General features: G+C 37.1%; 2 protein-coding genes and 1 long non-coding RNA gene across 5 annotated transcripts in view; 2 read left to right on the top strand and 1 right to left on the bottom strand.

The window, feature by feature from the left end:
• Window positions 1-12585, top strand: part of LOC135100702 (dual specificity protein phosphatase 3-like) — a 38836-nt gene extending 26251 nt beyond the window's left edge. The window contains exons 6-9 of the mRNA XM_064003879.1: window positions 5111-5222; window positions 6939-7055; window positions 7838-8020; window positions 11604-12585. Of these exons, the coding sequence (XP_063859949.1) occupies window positions 5111-5222; window positions 6939-7055; window positions 7838-8020; window positions 11604-11623 (432 nt within the window). The 3' untranslated portion in view covers window positions 11624-12585. The remainder of the gene's footprint in view (window positions 1-5110; window positions 5223-6938; window positions 7056-7837; window positions 8021-11603) is intronic.
• Window positions 5780-13389, bottom strand: LOC135100704 (uncharacterized). The gene is made up of 4 exons (XR_010268884.1): window positions 13187-13389; window positions 7807-8003; window positions 6378-6529; window positions 5780-6081 (listed from the first exon to the last, which is right to left on the bottom strand). It is a non-coding gene; the product is annotated as an uncharacterized LOC135100704 (long non-coding RNA).
• Window positions 13390-14436: 1047 nt separating this feature from the next.
• Window positions 14437-22738, top strand: part of LOC135100701 (major facilitator superfamily domain-containing protein 1-like) — a 13528-nt gene continuing 5226 nt past the window's right edge. For 2 of the 3 annotated variants that reach the window (XM_064003877.1, XM_064003876.1), the window contains exons 1-9: window positions 14437-14670; window positions 15105-15210; window positions 16831-16981; window positions 17140-17265; window positions 17452-17657; window positions 17996-18206; window positions 19419-19632; window positions 19990-20087; window positions 20352-20464. In XM_064003877.1, the coding sequence (XP_063859947.1) occupies window positions 14566-14670; window positions 15105-15210; window positions 16831-16981; window positions 17140-17265; window positions 17452-17657; window positions 17996-18206; window positions 19419-19632; window positions 19990-20087; window positions 20352-20464 (1330 nt within the window). In that variant the 5' untranslated portion in view covers window positions 14437-14565. The remainder of the gene's footprint in view (window positions 14671-15104; window positions 15211-16830; window positions 16982-17139; window positions 17266-17451; window positions 17658-17995; window positions 18207-19418; window positions 19633-19989; window positions 20088-20351; window positions 20465-22738) is intronic. The other variant, XM_064003878.1, reaches the window with a different exon arrangement.

The raw sequence follows: 22738 nt of genomic DNA, 5'->3' as shown, positions 1-22738 counted from the left end.
ACTTTGCTCTCTCTCTCTCTCTCTCCCTCATTAATTTTATGTGATTTTCGCTTCATCCTTTCTCGTTGTTTCTCACTTGTATATGTAATTTATTTTCATTCTCAATGAGTCTCATTCTATTTAGCAATCCTTAGGATTGTTCTTAGTTTAGAGAGAGAGAGAGAGAGAGATGGCTCCATCTTAGGCAGGATTTACTTCATGTATATGCAAGATACCGACAGTAGGTAAATGTGACTAATACTTGTCAAAGCAGCGTGGAACTCAGGGTGATAATGCGTGAAACTCAGGATTGTAAGAATTTATTACCAGGCGCTAAACTCAGGAGGGCACTATATATATGTATTGTGTTATCTCAGGTGTAGTAGTGCAAATGTGCTAATTCTGATGTATTTTTAAAAAGATGTAATTTTTGTTATTTTTTGGTTCTCTGTAACCAAGTAATTTTTTTTTCAAATATGTTCTTCAGTCACCATAACACCTATTTGCCATAATGAATATTACTCTGGAACAAATCATGTTCATTGTCATGTGCTCTACTATATATATATATATATATATATATATATATATATATATATATATATATATATATATATATATATATATATATATATATATATATATATATATATATATATATATATATATATATATATATAGATAGATAGATAGATAGATAGATAGATAGATAGATAGATAGATAGATATACACAATTCATTTTTCATCTTTTTATTTTATTCTTATTGAACATACTAGGAGAATAATGACTATTTAATGAATGTGTGATGAACATTTTATTGTTGTGTTTAAATATTTAGTGGCATTACCACAGAATACTGGTGAAATGTTAACTGCATTGAATGCCTTCTAATGAAGGGCGCTCAACACTTTGAGCTTGTGGCAGTTATTTTGCTGGATAGAATACAGGGTGAATCCATTAACTCAACATACCATTTGTGTTTACTGAATTATGTAGTTTTTATTATAGTGCAATGATTGAGATTATGATACAATTTATACTTAGATTTAAAACTAAGGGATAAGTATTGTTGCTTTTGGTATAAATCACACAAGGAGCAACATGGCAATATATTTTACCTTATTTTCCCCCGTCATCACTGCTTGGAGAGTAGGAATAAGGTGAACAAAGATGAGGGGCAGAGCCTAGTATCACACCTGGACAGGAATTTGAAGACAGAGAAAGAGTACAAAAAGAGCTTGTGGTATAGTAGAGGATGCCAAACCTCATTTCTAAAACAGATCAGCTACCACCAGAAATAACTGTAGTTCTAAGCTGTATATGATTTTGTTTTACTTGTGTAAAGGAAATTGTTGTGTGATTTGAAATATTCAATTTCAACTAAGTATGAACAGTGTAATTTTGTTTTAACAAATCATAAAAAATGGTTTGATCCTGTCATCAAACTTAGCCATGTAGATTGCCTTGCATTATTTTTATTGAAATTGAACAATATACTGATGTATCCTAAATTATTCCCTTAAACAAGGCAGTGCACTGAGGATGCATGAGTGTATCCAGTCTTCCCTTGGATTGTAAGTTGTGCTGAACAGTTTAGTCACCCCAGTGATTGAGTTATTGGTTTTCAAGGCTTCTTGTTAAGTGGTCATATAAATTTCTGTACAGAATACTAGATGCATATCAAACGATAATTACTCCCAGTGAGGTCTAAAGCACTGTTCAGGGGGTGCTGTGAACTTATCATTAAACCCAGCTGTGACCTCACTGAACGTTTCCCTTTGTGTCTCACAACACAAGGGGGTAGTCACAGCCTGCCCTCTAAAGACAACTCTCTTCCTCCACACAAAACTACAAGCACCTAATAACACACACACCCTTCACTCAAAAAATTTTAAAATCATGGCGACTCCTACACCAGCCTCGGAGTCCCCATCTGGGGAGGGGACCATAAATGTCCCCAGGTCGGACTGCCTTTCCGTCGACGACCCTAAGTGTCTTGACACCCCCCTCAACTTTTTCTTCATTAACTTCTGCAACATTCGCGGTCTAAGATCTAATTTTCAATCTGTAGAACACCACCTCTCCTCTTCTAAACCTCATCTTCTTTTCCTCACTGAAACTCAGGTGTCTGAGGCAACTGACAGTAGCCCCTTTTCTGTTCCCTCCTACTTTCTCTATCCTCATTTTCGATCCAAAGCTGGATGCTGCGTTTATGTGCGCAATGACTTAACCTGCTCTCGTGCCCACGCTCTTGAATCTTCCGAGTTTTCTACCATCTGTCTACGACTACAGAGTCATTCTCATACTAAATTTATGTGTGCTGTATACCTCTCTCCTAACTCCTCTGACTATAAGAAATTCTTTGACTACTTAACTTCCAAAGTAGAGCACATTCTGACCCTCTTCCCTTTTGCAGAGATCTCCATTCTTGGAGACTTCAATGTTCACCACCAGCTTTGGCTTTCCTCTCCCTTCACTGACCATCCTGGTGAACTAGCCTACAACTTTGCTATCCTCCATGACCTAGAGCAATTGGTGCAACACCCTACTCGTATTCCTGACCGTCTTGGAGATACGCCCAACATTCTTGACCTTTTCCTGACCTCTAATCCTTCTGCTTATGCTGTCACCCTTTCTTCTCCGTTGGGCTCCTCCGATCACAATCTCATATCTGTATCTTGTCCTATCACTCCAATCCCTCCTCAGGATCCCCCTAAGCGAAGGTGCCTCTGGCGTTTTGCCTCTGCTAGTTTGGGGGATCTGAGGCGGTATTTTGCTGATTTTCCTTGGAATGACTACTGCTTCCGTGTCAGAGACCCGTCTTTGTGTGCTGAGCGCATAACAGAGGTGATAGTGTCTGGCATGGAGGCGTACATTCCTCACTCTTTTTCTCGTCCTAAACCTTCTAAACCTTGGTTTAACACAGCTTGTTCTCGTGCTATACATGATAGAGAGGTGGCCCACAAAAGGTACTTAAGCCTTCCTTCACCAGAATCTCATGCACTTTATATTTCTGCCCGGAATCATGCCAAGTCTGTTCTCCAACTAGCCAAAAACTCCTTCATTAACAGAAAATGTCAAAACCTTTCAAGATCTAACTCCCCTCGTGATTTCTGGCATCTAGCCAAAAATATCTCCAATAACTTTGCTTCTTCTTCTTTCCCTCCTCTACTTCAACCAGATGGCACCACTGCTATCACATCTATTTCTAAAGTTGAACTCTTTGCTCAAACCTTTGCTAAAAACTCTACCTTGGACGATTCTGGGCTTGTTCCTCCCTCTCCTCCACCCTCTGACTACTTCATGCCTCGTATTAAAATTCTTCGTAATGATGTTTTCCATGCCCTCGCTGGCCTAAACCCTCAGAAGGCTTATGGACCTGATGGGGTCCCTCCTATTGTTCTCCGAAACTGTGCCTCCGTGCTTGCACCTTGCCTAGTCAAACTCTTTCAGCTCTGTCTGTCAACATCTACCTTTCCTTCTTGCTGGAAGTTTGCCTACATTCAACCTGTTCCTAAAAAGGGTGACCGCTCTAATCCCTCAAACTACCGTCCTATTGCTTTAATTTCCTGCTTATCTAAAGTTTTTGAATCTATCCTCAACAGGAAGATTCTTAAACATCTATCACTTCACAACCTTCTATCTGATCGCCAGTATGGGTTCCGTCAAGGCCGCTCTACTGGTGATCTTCTGGCTTTCCTTACTGAGTCTTGGTCATCCTCTTTTAGAGACTTTGGTGAAACTTTTGCTGTTGCCTTGGACATATCAAAAGCCTTTGATAGAGTCTGGCACAAAGCTTTGATTTCCAAACTACCCTCCTACGGTTTCTATCCTTCTCTCTGTAACTTCATCTCAAGTTTCCTTTCTGACCGTTCTATTGCTGCTGTGGTAGACGGTCACTGTTCTTCTCCTAAATCTATTAACAGTGGTGTTCCTCAGGGTTCTGTCCTGTCACCCACTCTCTTCTTATTATTCATTAATGATCTTCTAAACCAAACTTCTTGTCCTATCCACTCCTATGCTGATGATACCACCCTGCACTTTTCCACGTCTTTTCATAGACGTCCAACCCTTCAGGAGGTAAACATATCACGCAGGGAAGCCACAGAATGCCTGACTTCTGATCTTTCTAAAATTTCTGATTGGGGCAGAGCAAACTTGGTATTGTTCAATGCCTCAAAAACTCAATTCCTCCATCTATCAACTCGACACAATCTTCCAGACAACTATCCCCTCTTCTTCAATGACACTCAACTGTCCCCCTCTTCTACACTGAACATCCTCAGTCTGTCCTTTACCTATAATCTGAACTGGAAACTTCACATCTCATCTCTAGCTAAAACAGCTTCTATGAAGTTAGGTGTTCTGAGACGTCTCCACCAGTTTTTCTCACCCCCCCAGCTGCTAACTCTGTACAAGGGCCTTATCCGTCCATGTATGGAGTATGCTTCACATGTCTGGGGGGGTTCCACTCATACTGCTGTTCTAGACAGGGTGGAATCAAAAGCTTTTCGTCTCATCAACTCCTCTCCTCTAACTGACTGTCTTCAGCCTCTTTCTCACCGCCGCAATGTTGCATCTCTAGCTGTCTTCTACCGCTATTTTCATGCTAACTGCTCTTCTGATCTTGCTAACTGCATGCCTCCCCTCCTTCCGCGGCCTCGCTGCACAAGACTTTCTTCTTTCTCTCACTCCTATTCTGTCCACCTCTCTAACGCAAGAGTTAACCAGTATTCTCAATCATTCATCCCTTTCTCTGGTAAACTCTGGAACTCCTTGCCTGCTTCTGTATTTCCACCTTCCTATGACTTGAATTCCTTCAAGAGGGAGGTTTCAAGACACTTATCCACCAATTTTTGACAACTGCTTTGACCCTTTTAGGGACTGGCATTTCAGTGGGCATTTTTTTTTTATTTGATTTTTGTTGCCCTTGGCCAGTATCCTTCCTACATAAAAAAAAAAAAAAAAAAAAAAAATGACAAAGATCTAAGGAAAAAAAAAATAACTAAAAGTTTATTTGAAAGACATGTCATTCTTTAGTAATTTCCAATCTTGATTGATTAGCCCAATCTTCTGTGTCATCCTGTCCTTGTAAATAAAAGTAAATGCTGGATTATATGAACTTTCAGGACCAGTCACTTGTATACCTGGGGCTGAACCTCATTGATCTTCCATTCATCAATATTTCTGTACACTTTGAAAAGGCATCAGCTTTTATTGAAGAGGCACTCTCATCAGGAGGTTAGTAATTAGAATTTACCTTAATGTTATACCTGATATAATTTTTTTCACATTGTTTAATTATTTATTGCATTAATGACAATAACACAATATAACATAGTGACATTGATGGAACAACAAGGAAGAGTCACAAGCATGTGGTGAGAGTCGCCATGCGCATGTGTGATGGTGCCATTGAACTTGGATTGGCTGCCAATAACAAACTGCTATTACTCACCATTAACACTCTAATTTAAAATTTCCTTCATAAGCCAGATAATGTCTAATATAAAGGAATATGATAACTGTAGCAGTTATGACATGAATACATAGATAGTAACACTTATAGAAGTAAAAAAAGATGGTCACTGCTTGACTCTGGAGATCTGGATATTCTACAAATGACATAAGTCACAGGTTGAAAGCAGTGATAGTCAAAGGGAATGTGGGCCTGAGGTGAGATTATCATGTGATGCTGCACATCTGAGACAAAATTAGTTTTGCATAGAAAATACAGATTTGTTTTTTTTGTTTTTACCCCCAGGTTAAAAAATGTCATATACTAAAAAGTATGAGAATCAGCTTTTGTTCACTTTAATGACAATTAATTAATATCTATATGTATCATTACATATGTACATCTAAGACATAGTTTAGCAGTCCAAGTGAGTAATGAGTGGTGGTGACACATCACTCAGTAGGTGGAGGGAGACCAGATGTTGATTTATTAATGCCATGTATGACTGTGAATGTGTCACTTGTAGCTTGAGACACAAGTATCACAGAAAATATTTATTCTGACCAATTCAAGAGATGAGCTCCTTCTTCACTTGTAAGCTTCTGGTGTCCCACCATGATGATCAGGAGTAGAGCTGTGGAACTTAAAAATAAATTAATAATAAAATGGGAATTATGGATCATACGAATGGTCAGCAGTTGGTGCACTCACATCGCCAGCTCTGCAAACACTGAAGATGAGTGCATTAGTGGTATGTGCAGTGGGCTGTGTGCCTGCTGTATGTGTGATAGCTCCCTATCATCAACAAGGTAATGTATACCAAAGATGAATCTACACTCACATTCTTGTGTATGTAGATTGTTTTGTGTTTTATATTTAGATTTCTTTTGAGATCACTGTTTATTGTTGAATAACTGAAGGCAACTTTCCTCACTTACCAGCTGGTAGAAGTGTTGTGACCTCATTTTTTGCAAGATAGTGTCTGGTCATGGTGACACTTTTCCTAAATGGCACCCAGATGGGTGGCAAATGATCCCTGTGCCTCATCTGCTCTGTCTGCTCTTGTATCCCCAATGAGTGGTCACCATTGCTAGTACAAAAAGTGATAAATGATCAGGTATGTTATATATCTATATTTGGATGCAAATGTTTTGGTTGCCAGAAACATAACTCATTAATCTCTGGGTTCTTCATTTCTTTGTATGGGAAACTGCTGCTGTTAATAGAACCAAACTTCTTAAATTACTGTGACTCCAGCTTTGAAAATATTTAATGACTGCTACTTTTGCACATGAGCTTCCTTGTGAGTGGCATGCAATAGTCTAATGACATCATGAATTTCATCTGTCCTTAGTGAAGATTTTTAAAATTTTAAAGCATTTCAGAATAGTTTTGAATTTAGGAGCTTTGAAATTTGCATGAAATGATTGCTTTCAATTATTGATGATTTTCAAAACTGCATGACTAATTCCTCAGTGACCCATTATTTTTGCATGCAGGCAAGGTGTTGGTACATTGCCGACAGGGGCGGTCACGTTCAGCTGCCATTGTAGCAGCTTTCCTCATGATGTGTCGAGGAATGACAGCTGCTAATGCTCTCACCATGCTCAGGAAAAGTAAGTCCCCTTAATGTGAGAAACTGGTCTTTCCTAAGTTTGCTTCTGTTTTCCTCATGTTTTCTTGGAAATTTTTGGATTGTTTGAGTGCATCCTTAATTTTTCCGTGCATTCTTCATTTCACTATACAAAAACTCATTATGCAAGCACTATTAGAGGAACTTAACTACTTGTATTATAGATTTTCTCCTGTAGTTAGCTCAAGTCTTGGATATCCACTTTTTTCCATTCCCTTTCTCATTGCACTTTTTTTTTATTGCAGGGATATATTATACTGGGTAACTTAAAGCTGTAATGTGTCAGGTAGGCAATGATGGAAAAATGAAAGGGCAAGACTAAGTGAAGTGTTGACTATATACCCTGTTACTTTGCTTTAATGGTTTTTCTATACTAAGATATAAAGGAATGCTTTGAAATGTGACTGTATGTATGTATAAGCTGAGAGCTTCCAATCTATGACATGAAGTGTCAGTGCTGTTACAGCAATGAAGATCATGATGTACCCCTGTTTATTTTTCATATCAGTCAATACTTCAGAGTAAAAAATAAACTATTAATAATAATAATTCATAGTCTACTTGCCAAGAAAGCTACAAATATATGTACAGATATACCATAACAAATTGACTTGGCTTACAATTATTTCTTAATAGGTAACAATTTTATTGAAAAGCTAAAATCAAGATAAAAAGAAAAAAAACATACTTTCCTATAAGAAACAGGGAATAACCAACCAGATTATCCTACATACACTGAAATGCAAATATTCCTTCATCTTCCAGAGCGTGAGATTCGTCCAAACAATGGTTTCTTGCAACATCTGGCAAACCTCGACCTCAATCTTTTTAGAACGAAGCTAGAAAAGATGAGAGAAGAGTGTTCCTCATCTTCCTCCTCATCGCCATCATCATCAGCATCAGCATCACGGTCATCATCACCATCACCTAACTGTGAGGAAACAGAAAGTGAGTCAGACAACAAGGAGCAAAAGAATAGTAAGGAGGAGAGTGAGAAAAAGAGTGAAAAGGAGGATAAAAAAGAGAAAGAGGAAGAGGATGAGGAAGAGAGTGAAGAGGAGGATGAGGAAGAGAGTGAAGAGGAGGGTGATGAAGAGAGTGAAGAGGAAGAGGTGGTGGTGGAAGAGGAGGAGGAGGAGGAGGAGGAGGAGGAGGAGGAGGAGGAGGAGGAGGAGGAGGAGGAGGAGGAGGAGGAGGAGGAGGAGGAGGAGGAGGAGGAGGAGGAGGAGGAAGAGAGTGAAGAAGAGGAGGAAAAGAGTGAAGAAGAGGAGGAAGAGGAAGAGAGTGAGGTGTGTGAGGAAGAGAGTGAGGATGAGGAGGAAGAAGAGAGTGAGGAGTATGAGGAAGAGAGTGAGGAGGAAGAGGAGGAGGAGGAGAGTGAGGAGTATGAGGAAGAGAGTGAAGAATATGAGGAAGAGAGTGAGGAAGAAAGTGATGAAGAGGAGAGTGAGGAGGAAAGTGATGGTGAGAGTGAGGACAGCTCTAATAATAATCATCAATGACACTTTGCATCCATTAGGTTGGCTCCCTTTCCTTCATGGCAGCTCTGAGTTGCCGCCAAAAATAAAAGACGTAGTCCATTAGTTATTATAGCCAGTAACCAAATGCTCAATGTTTCACAGTACAATACAGGTTTAGTTAGTACTGCTGTAGAGGAGTTTCAGAATAAAGGCCATTAACACCTGCTGTAGAACACGTAATGAACACTAACGTTGCTGTAACTAATTACTATGTAACAAGGACACAAGGAAGAAACTTAGTCTGTGTTGCATTTTCCTCCTGACTCCATTGGTCATTGAGGGATTCCATGCATATTGTCTTTTTCATAAACCTGCCCTTTCATACTTCTTTGTTTTTGTGTTGGGTTTGTGCAGTGTTTATTCCTTCCATCCAGTTATCTCACTCTTGTAATGATTCACAAAGGTGAGACTATGAATCTTGAGACATCTGGCAAGCAGTAGTTGACTGCAGTGCCTTTGCAAATCAGGGCCAGGATTATCAAGCCTAAGAAGTCCTTACAGACTCCCACAAAGTGTCATGAATGATCTAATTTTGCACTTTGAGTTACAAAAGGTGAAAGGATGTCATAAGAATGAAAGCATTTCTTAGGGGCACTGGGAGAGGCAACATACTGGACCAATAATAATGTTGCCTTCCTCAGTCAAGAACCTTTTACCCATGAAGAAATGTTATTAATGTGTACAATGTTAAATAAAAAGAATAAGAAAAAATACTAGATTGGATCATGTGGAAATTTTCTGTGGAAATTTTCTATAGGACAAACCTAACTATCAGTGAGACAGCTGATCAAAGGGAGAGGAGCACTAACAACACTGGCCTGGGAAAGCTTTATGGCTATAGTGTTTCTTTTGGGGGTCTTGGCAGTTAGCTTTTTGTTCCATCCCTTATCCTTCCATGTCCTGACCATCTTGATTTTTCATGATGTATTATTTTTATGTTGCAGTGGTCCCATGTAAGAGACAGATTTCAGCAAAAAATTTTTAAAAGACAGAATCTGATATGAATGACCTCTTTCACATGAGATTTGTGAGTCTGTGCACAAGGTGTCAGTCAGCATGGATACAACCCTGCAAAACTCTCTCTCTCTCTCTCTCTCTCTCTCTCTCTCTCTCTCTCTCTCTCTCTCTCTCTCTCTCTCTCTCTCTCTCTCTCTCTCTCTCTCTCTCTCTCTCTCTCTCTCTCTCTCTCTCTCTCTCTCTCTCTCTCTCTCTCTCTCTCTCTCTCTCTCTCTCTCTCTCTCTCTCTCTCTCTCTCTCTCTCTCTCTCTCTCTCTCTCTCTCTCTCTCTCTCTCTCTCTCTCTCTCTCTCTCTCTCTCTCGACACATGACTTATCTTGCAAATAAAGAAACAAGCTTGGAAAAAGAAGGAAGGAAAAGACAAAGAAATGAAAAAGAATGTAAGTTTGTTTTGTGTGTGTGTGTGTATGTGTGTAATTCATCACAGTGTTGAAGATCACGTGCTGGACTTGTGGTCATCACTTTTATCCTCCTGGTGAGAATTCAGAGATTATGTAATGTGTGTGTGTGTGTGTGTGTGTGTGTGTGTGTGTGTGTGTGTGTGTGTGTGTGTGTGTGTGTGTGTGTGTGTGTGTGTGTGTGTGTGTGTGTGTGAAAAATAAGCAGCAATTAAATCCCTTGCTCTGGGCTTGATACATGAACAATTATGTAATGGATATTAATGATAAAAGAGGCATACATAGTATTTGGAAACAACAATACATGGATATGCTATAGTAAATGTGTCTTGAAAGGGATCACTGTATGTCTTATCCTAATTTGTTGTATTATCCATGATGGTCTTTTTGTGACAGTTGTGCCCTTTAATCCCTTTTTGCAGATTTAATTTTACTTCCCTGCTGTATATTCAATGGTCACACTACAAACTCCATTGGATCTTATGTTTCAAACATAATACATTTGTTTATCTTTGTTTTTGCTCTCTACACACACACACACACACACACACACACACACACACACACACACATATATATATATATATATATATATATATATATATATATATATATATATATATATATATATATATATATATATATATATATATATATATATATATATATATATTGTATATTGTATTGGTGCTTTTATTGTTTTCATATTAATTTTATTTTGCTCTGGAACAAAATTATATGAAGAATTTTACATTTAATTTCAATAACATAACTCTATTTTTATGTAGGTTTTGTTCATGTTAATTATTTTATCACCCATGAGATCAATGAACATTTCTGACCTTTGCAGTTTTCAAGATTATGGTAATATTCTGTAAATCTCAGTCTAATGTATGAATTAATGTATTCTTTCTTAAAAATGGTTATGGTAATACTGTATCTCCTTACTTAACTTATTCCTTAGTGTTGGTTTTCTGTTCTATTGTAATCTAGTATAGTGTGTAGTTTGTGTCAATACTGGAGGAATTTTGTAGTGACAAACATCTAATTATGCACTCTGATTTTGTCAATGATCCCATTCAGACTACATAGTCTTTAAAACTGATGCATCTACATGAAGGGTCTGTTCAAACATTATCAATGTTATTTTCTCAGAAATATGATGGAGCTGAGAGTTGAGAATGGTACGAGGTGTAATGGCAAATATTAATTTGCATATGTAATTTTCTGCAGCCTTACCATATGAGACTCACAAGAACCTTGCCTGACTGAAAATTCCAATGAAATTGTTTCAGTTTGAGAGCCAAGAGGTAAATGAAATGCTGTGGGTAATCCATCCAAAACAGGATAATGTTTACATCATTGGAAGAGCAATTATATCAGTTGTGTGGAGTCACAAGGAATCTGCTTTAAAGATGAGAGTTGAAACCCAAAGGATGAGGAACTTTTTTTTTCCTCTAGCTTTAAATTGGATAGTTTTTGAACAGATCTCACATACCTATAGGAATGGAGGGACAGAATTACAGTAAATAGGGAAAGGTTGTAAATTTTAAAATATCAGTAGCAATAAATTACAGAAGATTCATTTTTTTGCAGGTTCTGCTTTCTGGGAATAAGGTAAAATTTTAATCCCATGAATACTGTGAATTAAATCCATTACCCCAATACAGCTGGCTCCTTACTAGTCATTTATCCCTAGTTTTTTTTTTTTTTTTTTTTTTTTTTTTTTTTTTTTTTTTTTTTTTATGATCTGTAATTGTGTATTCCTCTCCCTCCCATAACAAGCACATAACATATAAACTTACCAGCATAAAACATACCCCAATATAATGAAGACACACATTATAATGATATATGTAAAAGGTCCTATGATAATGCTCCTCATGGAGAACCTACAATGGTGCCTCCCTCTAGATGTCATTCCTGCATCCACCCCTTCCACTTATGTATGTACCCTTTCAATTGCTGTGTTTTGCTTTTACTTTCATGAGAAGCCTTGAGACACAGTGTCAAGTGGCATTACAGTGACATATGCATTCTTCTAAAAATCTAATGCTGAATGCAGCACTGCAATCTGATAACTCACTATTACATGACTCTGATGCTATGAGTGAGTGTGACTGTCACCATTGCATTATAATGTAGTAATAATTAGCTGAGAGTCTGTCAGCCCCTTAAACCTTACTGGATTCCTGTGTACAACATTAGTAATGGATATTGTTTCTCAATAAATGTTAGTATTGCTCAGGTATCCTACAGGTTGTCACAATATATAAAGGTAGTCATGTTATGAAACTTATGACAAAAAAAAGAGATTAACAGCTAAACCCAGACTGGATCTGCAGCATCATTGTAACAGGAATCCTGAATACTTTTAAGAAATAAATTTCATGAAGGAAATACCATCCATTTTCTGAATTATTTTAGTGTGATGCTGAATTACATTATTTTGCCTTGTAGTTTCTCACAATAAACTAATGTGTATTTGGCACTATGCAAGTAGAAGGATCAACTATCTTTTCAAGTCTCATATTGATGTCAGTATTACACTGCATCAGTGCAATATATATATATATATATATATATATATATATATATATATATATATATATATATATATATATATATATATATATATATATATATATATATATATATATATATATATATATATATATATATAATACCTTATCACTCCTCTGATTATTTTTAAATTTTTAAATTTTAAATTTTTAAATTTGTGGCAAAGAAAATTTGGAAAATTTGATTGCAAAGTATTACTACCATGCCAATGTTAGTTGGCTAGGCAAGCATTCTCAAACTCAAACTAGCTTGTTGGCCCATTGGTTCATTATTATAAAAAATCAGGCAATTTTTTTTTTTATTCTAATATAAAGGTTATTGAAATATGCTTCCAGTAAAATGGAAAGAAATTGTAAAATTTATCATTGTAAAGCTAGACAGTGCAATACTTAAATTAAGGACTTACAAAACAAAACAAGAAAGCATCTTTGTATGCACATTTAATTATATGCTGCACTGTCTCTCAACTGCTTCTCATTAAGTTAAAATAATTTTCTGCCCTTATAAACCATGTATGCTCAATGAAATACATTAATACTTGTAGTCACCAACAGGTTGATGTAAATATGTGGAATGGTCATCCTTGTAATACTTACCATCTGATCGAGTGGCGTGATCCAGTGCCCACTCCCATGTGTCTCACCTCACTGCCACCATTTCACCCCATTCCTCTCTCTCTCTCTCTCTCTCTCTCTCTCTCTCTCTCAAGTCATCATATCATCCTACCCATCAACGTAATACGAATTATGTCATACAATAATAATTAAAGAAGTTAGTTAATTGACAGCATTTTCATTGAATAACCTTAGTATAAATACAGCTTTGATCGCTGCACCAGTAAAACATACCCAGCCTTCACATGCGAATGTGAAAACTGTAGTAAAAGTCCATGGAAAGAAAGAAGGCATAAAGTATATGGTCGCAACACTAAAGGGAAAAGAAAACATAGATATTAGTTATTTTGTTTCAATAAGGGCCCTTTCACACGGGCGGTTTCGTGGCGCGACTCTGCAGCACTGCCGAGTCGCAGGGAAGTGGCTTCCAAATTATTTAGATTTTGGTTCCACCACTACCCAAATGCCACCCCACCCGATGATGTGGTAAGTCACGAGAGTGGCCAGGTATGCCATTCACCAACCTTGCCACTCCCTCACACATCTATCTCACCGCAAACATCTATATGCCTCAGAAATGTCTCCTACTAGCAGCAGAAGCTTCTCTACCATCACCTATTTGTTCTCATAAGAGACTACATGGAGATAGGAGAGAAGGAAACAGAGCGAGTTATATATATATAAAAAAAAAAAAAAAAAATATATATATATATATATATATATATATATATATATATATATATATATATATATATATATATATATATATATATATATATATATATATATATATATATATATTTCTGAATGTAGTATGAGCCAAACATTAATGGATCTAGGGTAATTAAGCTATTATTATTGCAGACAGTAAATATTAATTTCATTATATACGAGTACATGCCTAAGTGCATATATCATTAGTTTTTACTATATGTGCATGTATATTTCGCCATTTTTAAGTGCATAGTTATCCTAAGTATTCCTCAAGTGTGTTACATTCAAGAGTTCGGACACTGTGTTGACGGCTAGGTTGTCACTGTATGATGATGCAACTTTCAGAGTTCAGCCCCAGTGGATGGAGGAATTTGTGCTGTACTGAGATTATATGGAGGTAGAAAAAAGTGACCAAATGTATGAAAAGGTTCTTGATTCATTATTGGCAAATTAGGTCTTAGATTTCAGCATGAGATCTGACAGAACTTGAGAGGACAATAAAAAAAAAGCGACACTGCCAGAACCGGTTACAAGAAGAAGAAGAAGCGAGCAATCAGCTGTGAGGAGGAGGGGCGTTATCAGCTCAGTTGGCTGGTGCATGTCTGTGATAGTGTGGGTTTGTTCCTCACGCACGTACTCTCTCGAAAATGGTTGAAAGTTCCGTTCAGAGCGATGCTGATGACAACAGTCAGCAGGTGCCCTCGGTTGACGTAATTAGTGGCACAGTGGAGCCGCATAGTAATGATGCAGAGGTGAGTGTTGTGGGACAGAGAAGTGTTAAACAGTCACATGTTAATCAGTCACGTGTGGGTAGGAAGGCGTCTTGATAGCAGTGGCATTGCTTATTTTCCAACACAATATATAAAGTTATGGAGAGCGTGATACCCCGTCATGATCAATTAGTCCATGCCCCTCATTTGATTTCTGATCTATTTTCTTCAGCTGCTGATTTGCCTAGTCATTCAGTGTAACACATTTATGGGATCAGAGTTGGGAGTAAAGATGGGCCTGTCACGCCAGCAATATTAATTACATTTTGTTTATGCAATTTTGCCTTGTTTATTGATGAAGTTTATTCAGTATACATGTGATATAATTTTAATAATTTTTCCATATACTAATCACTGATACATGTGCACTTCACACATTGAGCTGTGCAGAATTATGTTAGTATTTTTCTTTGCAGGGTCATGAAGAAGAGATCAGTGGATGTGGGGCAACATATTGCTGCAATCCAGAATGGGGCCCTTTTAGATTCATTGCTTTGTTTTTCATGTGCTTTCTTGGTTTTGGTAAGCTTGCTCTTTGATTTTTCTATTTTATTCTTTTCTTATTATATATTGTTTCCTTGTACTGTGCTGATTATAGTCACATATTAAAAATAAATAAATAGATAAAATAAAATAAAAGAGGAAGATAAAGAAAACAAACATGGGGAAAGATTTTCAAGAAAAATTAATACAATTTTGAAAAAAAAAAAGTAAAAAGTACTACAGTACCACCAGGGATAGAACAAACACAAGAGCTGATTATTCAGATAAACAACTACAAATGCTTCAGATTCCTACCAGTCCAGATATAATTACACTGAACTACTGTTAATTCCAATATAAAATACAAATACTCATTCCATTCTTATTGTTGTTTAAAATATATTTGGTAGATAGGATATGCAGTTAACACTCGTTCTCTGCAAACAGCTTAAGAATACAAGTTTTCAGTCTCTGCTTGTTATAAGTATTTTATTTTCACTGTCAGACTCATCAGTTTGTTCTAATAATTATGCTTATATGTCAAATCTTGATGAATTATGCTCTTGAGCAGTAGAGGAGCAAAAATTTCTGATTCTCAGAGTGATAGCATGTCATGGTGATCAGCAGATGTGTGAGGTCTGATGAGAGATTTGGCTTGTATGATGTCACAATACTCATTTCTGCTCTCCATTTTTTCAACACATCTCTTGCAAGAGAAAGTTGTCTTTTTTGTCTCAATGATTTAGGCATTTTGGTACCTTCAGTGTGATTGTAGTATGCCAGCAGCTTGCAAGGTAGTGGGGGGGGAGAGTGTGGATGGGACATTGAAAAAAACTCCACTCTCTTTAGAGCCATGAGGCTCACTAAAATTTACATGGTGGTTCACAAAAATCTAGGTTGCTGGATAGAGGTATATTTTGAACAATTTTTATTAAAATTTTTGCAGTTTTTTCACAACAGAGAAAGACTGGTATGTGAATATGTAGTATCATGCAAGACAAAAAAATAACAGTGAGGTTCATATTTCAGGCAATAACTGTACACATATCATGAATATAACTATTCAACTTTGTAAGAGTCTTATCGGATGGTGTAGCAATGCCCCACATTTTTCTTAGAAAAATTATATTTTGAGTCTCATCGCCTCCTCTTTTGGACAGTCTCTTTAAAATCATAAAACCTTAAGAAATAGGACATGTTATTTGTCCATGTACAGGTCAGGCACAGTTGACTTTCTGCAGTTATAATTTTCTCACATTTTCCACCCATCATCTTTATTATGTAGTGGTTTTAATGTGTCAGGGAGACCAGTCATGAGTGAAAAAAACTGAAAAAATAAGAACTGCTGTCATAGTGCCATTCCAAATAGAAGCAGTGGTAAAACTAAGAGAGATGGTAAGTTTAGTTTCGGAGGTATCTTGGTACTCTTCTTTTGAAACAGTTTTGTCACAGGAAGGAGGAAACACAGAAAGAGTTTATCAGTAAAAGGGATGAATGAATGAAAGTACTGATTAGTTTTTAATCAGTTATCATCACTACATATATAAACCTGTCATAGGTCTAGAATCTAAGATATGATTTTAGTTTATTCTCTGTTTTAGTTATAATCATAAGAGGAAGTGTGTGCTTGTGAACATCATAGTTGTCTATCTGTTTCAGGTTCTTACTTCTGTTTTGACACTCCTGGGTCCCTCCAAGATTACATAAAGGATGAAATGAAAGTAGACACTGTGCAGTTTGCTAGTCTTTATTCCCTTTATTCCTGGCCTAATGTAGTACTGTGTTTTATTGGAGGATTTCTTATTGACAGGTAAGTCTTCTGTTAATCCAGAGTTTGCCTTGCATTTGGCAAATTTGTGTTTCTGAGTGTCTAATGTGCTATAAAATTGTCTGATTGTTTAAGTAACAATACTATGATCTTTACTTAGTAGTAGAAACTGCATTTTATTATTGTTATTTTTTTTTCAGAGTTTTTGGTATAAGGTGGGGAACAATAATATTCTCAACCATTGTTACTGGTGGACAATTTGTTTATGCTCTTGGTGCACTTGTTAACCAGTTTTGGTTAATGCAGGTTGGAAGATTCATATTTGGGTAAGTAAGGTAGTGATTTGTATGGATGGTTGTATAAAGGAAATGTATTTTTACAGATAGCCGTATGAAGGAGATGAATGTTAATGTAGGGAATGTCAGTGTAGTGCTGAAACAGAATGGAGTGGAATATCCTTGTTTATATTTCTAAAATGTGATTGTGAAAATTTTTACCTCTTTTCTCTTCAGTATTGGTGGAGAATCTTTGGCTGTTGCCCAAAACACCTACACAGTCAGTTGGTTTAAGGGGAAAGAACTCAACACGGTGTTTGGCCTTCAATTAAGTATGGCTAGAGTGGGATCAACTGTCAACTTTCTGTCTATGGTGCCATTATATGAGTGGGTGCAGACATTCTCGGAAGGTTACCAAGCACTTGGTTATTCATTATTATTCGGTATGTATTTCTCAGATTGGTAGTATAATCATATTCTGTAGGTATAGGATACAAAAAAACATCAAGTACATACCTGTGTAAAAGTAACTATGAAATATGTCAAACTCTTACATAAAAGAGTTATTTTATCATTTAATGGTGATGAAGTGATTTAAAGGCATTGGTTACCTCTTTGATTGTGTCTGCATATATTTGAATGTCATTCATCATTATTAGTGACTGGCTTTTAAGCTTTACCATGAGTCCAAACGTGTAGAAATGATAATTACCTGTAATATGGAAGAAATTCAGAGTAATACTTTGTACAGAGTTTGTGAATGTTTTTTTTTTTTTTCCAGCTGGTATCACTTGTGTTTTCTCTCTTGGATGTGCACTGATTTTGGGTGTGCTTGACAAGAAACGCTCCGAGGCTCTGCATCTTGATGCAGCAAAATCTGGGGAAAAAATCAAGCTATCAGACATTTTAACTTTTCCAGCATCATTTTGGTTGATCTCAGTCATCTGTGTTGCGTATTATGTTGCCATTTTCCCTTTCATTGGTTTAGCAAAGTAAGTACTGAATTATTTATTTATGTGTTACATAATACAGGATATATTATGTACTTCAATCCTAAATCCTCTTGCTAGGCAGTCTCTCTCTCTCTCTCTCTCTCTCTCTCTCTCTCTCTCTCTCTCTCTCTCTCTCTCTCTCTCTCTCTCTCTCTCTCTCTCTCTCTCTCTCTCTCTCTCTCTCTCTCTCTCTCTCTCTCTCTCTCTCTCTCTCTCTCTCATACTCTGTCTCCAAGTTCTTCCTCCACCCTCACATGAACACTTGCATCCTTATTCTTTTCACTAACTTCATTCCTACACCATAAATTTATAAGAATGCCCGAAAGGGCTTCCCTATCCACCCACTGCTCACTCCATCCTCTATCCATAATGAGTTCCCATCCTTTTTCTTTACCCTTGCTACTCTCAGCACCACACCACTCCTCTTTCAGCTCCCTCCCACATCTCACTTATTTCCTTTCAGAACTATTCAAGTGTCTCTTGCACTCCTGCTATATCTGTTCTACCCTTTCAAACACTTTCTAGTACCCTTTTCCTTTACTTACCCACATTCATTCTATCTACATTTGTTGAAGCAAGTCTTAATATTATTTTATCCCTCCATCCCCATGGTGAGGTGGAACCTCCTCTCTGCCCATTGCCATGTTGTTCTCTCCACAGTGGTGCCACTTGCAGCTGGCAGAGTTAATGCAGTGCTCCTTTTGGAGGGACACAGTGCACCATACTGTCTATTAAAAAGCATATTTACATACACACAAAAAAAAATAAAAATAAATAAATAAGATAAAATAAAATAAATCCAGCATCCTAACAAGTGGAATTCATTAAAAATCTAAACTTATGCTAAAATCTTTTTAAAATAATATAAAAGGACAACCATTTTATTATCCACCATATTGTCTTTTAAAATGTTCATCAACAATTATTTTTTTGTAAACCCAGCATCGTAATAAATAGAATGAACAAACATGAGAGCTAAAATTTAATTAAGATAAATTTAAACAAATAAATATATTGATGGTAGTTGCAGTGGTGGTAACATTTTCATTTATTCCAGTTATTCCAAGCTTATGTAATAGTCATGGTTGAACACACTGAGGGATTTGCCCTCCACCATATACTACTGTATTAACATACGTGTTTTGTTTCTATTTAGTTTTGTTTGAGTATCAAATAAACTGTGATTATTAAACTACATCTGATGGTTTCCAGAGTTTTTTTCATGCGCAAGTATGATCTTGATGCAACCACTGCTAATTCAGTGAGTAGTGTGGTGTATCTCATCTCAGCCATTGCCTCCCCAATCCTGGGCAATCTGGTGGATCGCACAGGAAGGAATGTGACATGGGTGTTCATGGCTGTCTTGGTTACCTTGGGCTGTCATGCTGTGCTTACCTTCACCTTCTGGAGCCCATTTATTCCAATGGTAAGAATTCTGATTCCTCTCTTGCATTATGGAAATACATATGGTCCAAATAATTACAATAAGTGAGACAGATTTCTGTTATTATTATGTTATTAGAAAGAGAGAATATAAAAGTAAGGAATGTCAGTGTGGATGTCATTTTGGTGTATGGTACATACTTTGTTTACCCTGCACCATATTATTAAGATCTTTTCTTTCTTCCTCTGAGGCAAACCAGGATGAACACTTATTGGGTTATATTATTGTTATTATTATTATTATTATTATTATTATTATTATTATTATTATTATTATTATTATTATTATTATTATTATTACTGTTATTTTTGTTATCATTATTATTGATGATCTTTCCAGAGTATTTTAGGCCTGGCATATTCTCTGTTGGCCAGTGCCCTGTGGCCCATGGTTGCACTCATCATTCCCGAACATCAACTTGGCACTGCTTATGGCATGTAAGTTTTTATTTATACCACTTAAATTACATCTTGGCATCAGTTATTAGTCTTGATAACTGCAAAAGTTTTGAAGTGCTCTCTCTCTCTCTCTCTCTCTCTCTCTCTCTCTCTCTCTCTCTCTCTCTCTCTCTCTCTCTCTCTCTCTCTCTCTCTCTCTCTCTCTCTCTCTCTCTCTCTCTCTCTGAAACAAGTACTTTTGTATATTTCCTTGACTGTGTATGTGATTACTGTTGCTGAGATTTTGACATTGCTAAATTTCAGCATGCAGAGTGTCCAGAACTTGGGACTGGCTGTCATTAGCATCGTGGCAGGACTGATTGTGGACACAAGTGGCTACATGATGCTGGAGATGTTTTACATGATCTGGCTTTGCAGTAAGTTTCATACATTATTTCATATCTTTTATTATCTTTGTAGGTATGCACATGCCAATGAATTTCCACCAAAATTTACACTTATAACACAGTGCTTCTGATTTGGGTGCAAAACTCAATGATATTATAAAGTTGCATTTTTGAGGCAAGTGCAGATTGAAGGAGAGGAATATGTATATGTGTTCACTGCCATATTGGGATAGTAAAGTGATAAAACAAGGACAAGCAAGTTGCTGAATACTGCCCTGCTTGCAGATGATATGACCATAATTGCAGAGATCAGCTCATAGGAGCTTGTAAATGAGAGAGAGAGAGAGAGAGAGAGAGAGAGAGAGAGAGAGAGAGAGAGAGAGAGAGAGAGAGAGAGAGAGAGAGGAATGCAATTACAGGAGATTTTAGAGTCACCACAAATAAGATAAAACTTATAGGTGCTTTTCAAGGTGTTCTCCTCATGATGGTGTTCTGGGATTCAATTATGCAGTGTGTGTGTGTGTGTGTGTGTGTGTGTGTGTGTGTGTGTGTGTGTGTGTGTGTGTGTGTGTGTGTGTGTGTGTGTGAGAGATAGAGAATATCTGCTGAATAAAGAAGAATGGGTGTGTATAAAAGAGTTGAATGGAAAGCAATTGTGAATGCATGAATTTGATGTAGCCTTGAAAGCTTTTTTGTGGGTTTAATCACAACTGGGTGAGGTTATAATGATTGGGATGCACAAGTTATGCAGTTGAAACTTGATGCAGAGACCCAAGTATACTGGCATGGACAGCTATACAAAGTGTTGTCATGCTGTCCATTAAGTTTCATTCAGCATCCTAAATTTTGACATTCTTTCATCGCAACTTATTTCTTATCATAATGAGACTACTTTTGAAATTGTCACAACAGATATACTTTCCTAATTTATAAGACTGTAATATCACTTTTGCAGATATTTCCTAGGCTCTACTGAAACCTTTTAACAATTTATTCTTGTGTTCAGTTTTTAGTCAGGAGCAATCCTAAGTCATTAAAAATTCTATCAAACATTGGCAAGCATACTGTGAATACTCAGGAATGTCCTAAATAAGGTAATTGAAAATTAGTATTTTGAAAGCATATTAGGTATAGGGAATATAACAAGGGTGATGGAAGCAAAATTCTCAGGATCAGTGATCAGGATAGAACAAGAAATACAGCAGAACCTCAGTTCACAGACAATTTGTTCCGGGCCTTGGTTTGCAAACCAAATTGTTTGCGAACTAAAAGAATTTTTTTCCAATGAAATTAATGTAAATATAATTCATTTGTTTCAGCCTCAGAAATGTGGTATTTTTAGGTAATTATTATTATTTTTTTTTAGAATATAGAATGAAATTGAAACGCATATCCTTAATTACTCCTTCAATGTGATGAGACCTATGTAGGCTTCATAATTATATTCTGTTTTAGTTGTTGTTAAGTGATCCTATATTCTGGTTTGGCCCTAGCTAAATACTCCATATATTGTCCTTGAGGTTTTGTTGCTCCTTCCACTGCCCCTGTTCCCTCTAATCATGTAAATGAGCTACACCATGCCCCACCCTCTATCCAGAATGAGGAAGTCTCATTGACAGAGCCTACATCACAGTTTCCCCTCCTGTTGTTCCTCCCTTGTCCTCCATATCCCCCTATCCTCTTGATCCCATATTCCTCCACCAGAGAAGGGAGACTGTATGGGGGATATGGTTTCACACTCCCTGGTTCATTCCTTGATATCTTACCCTCCTCTCCCTCCCTCTTCCCTGCATATATCTCTCTCTCTCTCTCTCTCTCTCTCTCTCTCTCTCTCTCTCTCTCTCTCTCTCTCTCTCTCTCTCTCTCTCTCTCTCTCTCTCTCTCTCTCTCTCTCTCTCTCTCTCTCTCTCTCTCTCTCTCTCTCTCTCTCTCTCTCTCTCTCTCTCTCTCTCTCTCTCTCTCTCTCTCTCTCTCTCTCTCTCTCTCTCTCTCTCTCTCTCTCTCTCTCTCTCTCTCTCTCTCTCTCTCTGTGTGTGTGTGTGTGTGTGTGTGTGTGTGTGTTTGTGTGTGTGTGTGTGTTGATGTGGCTGGGAAGGTTGTCTTATCAGTCTTCAAGGTCAACACAACACAGACTGATGCTCAGTTACTGATGAATGCAGTTATTAATTCTCTTTTTATGCAGAGAGAGAGAGAGAGAGAGAGAGAGAGAGAGAGAGAGAGAGAGAGAGAGAGAGAGAGAGAGAGAGAGAGAGAGTCTCCCACATGCATAAACACACAGCTGCCCACTAATCTCTTATCTGATAA

The sequence above is a fragment of the Scylla paramamosain genome, chromosome 5 (genome assembly GCF_035594125.1).
Source record: "Scylla paramamosain isolate STU-SP2022 chromosome 5, ASM3559412v1, whole genome shotgun sequence".
In the NCBI taxonomy this organism is placed as follows: Eukaryota; Metazoa; Arthropoda; class Malacostraca; order Decapoda; family Portunidae; genus Scylla; species Scylla paramamosain.
Note: the sequence above shows the minus strand (reverse complement) of the source record. Positions and strands in the feature narration are given on the sequence as shown.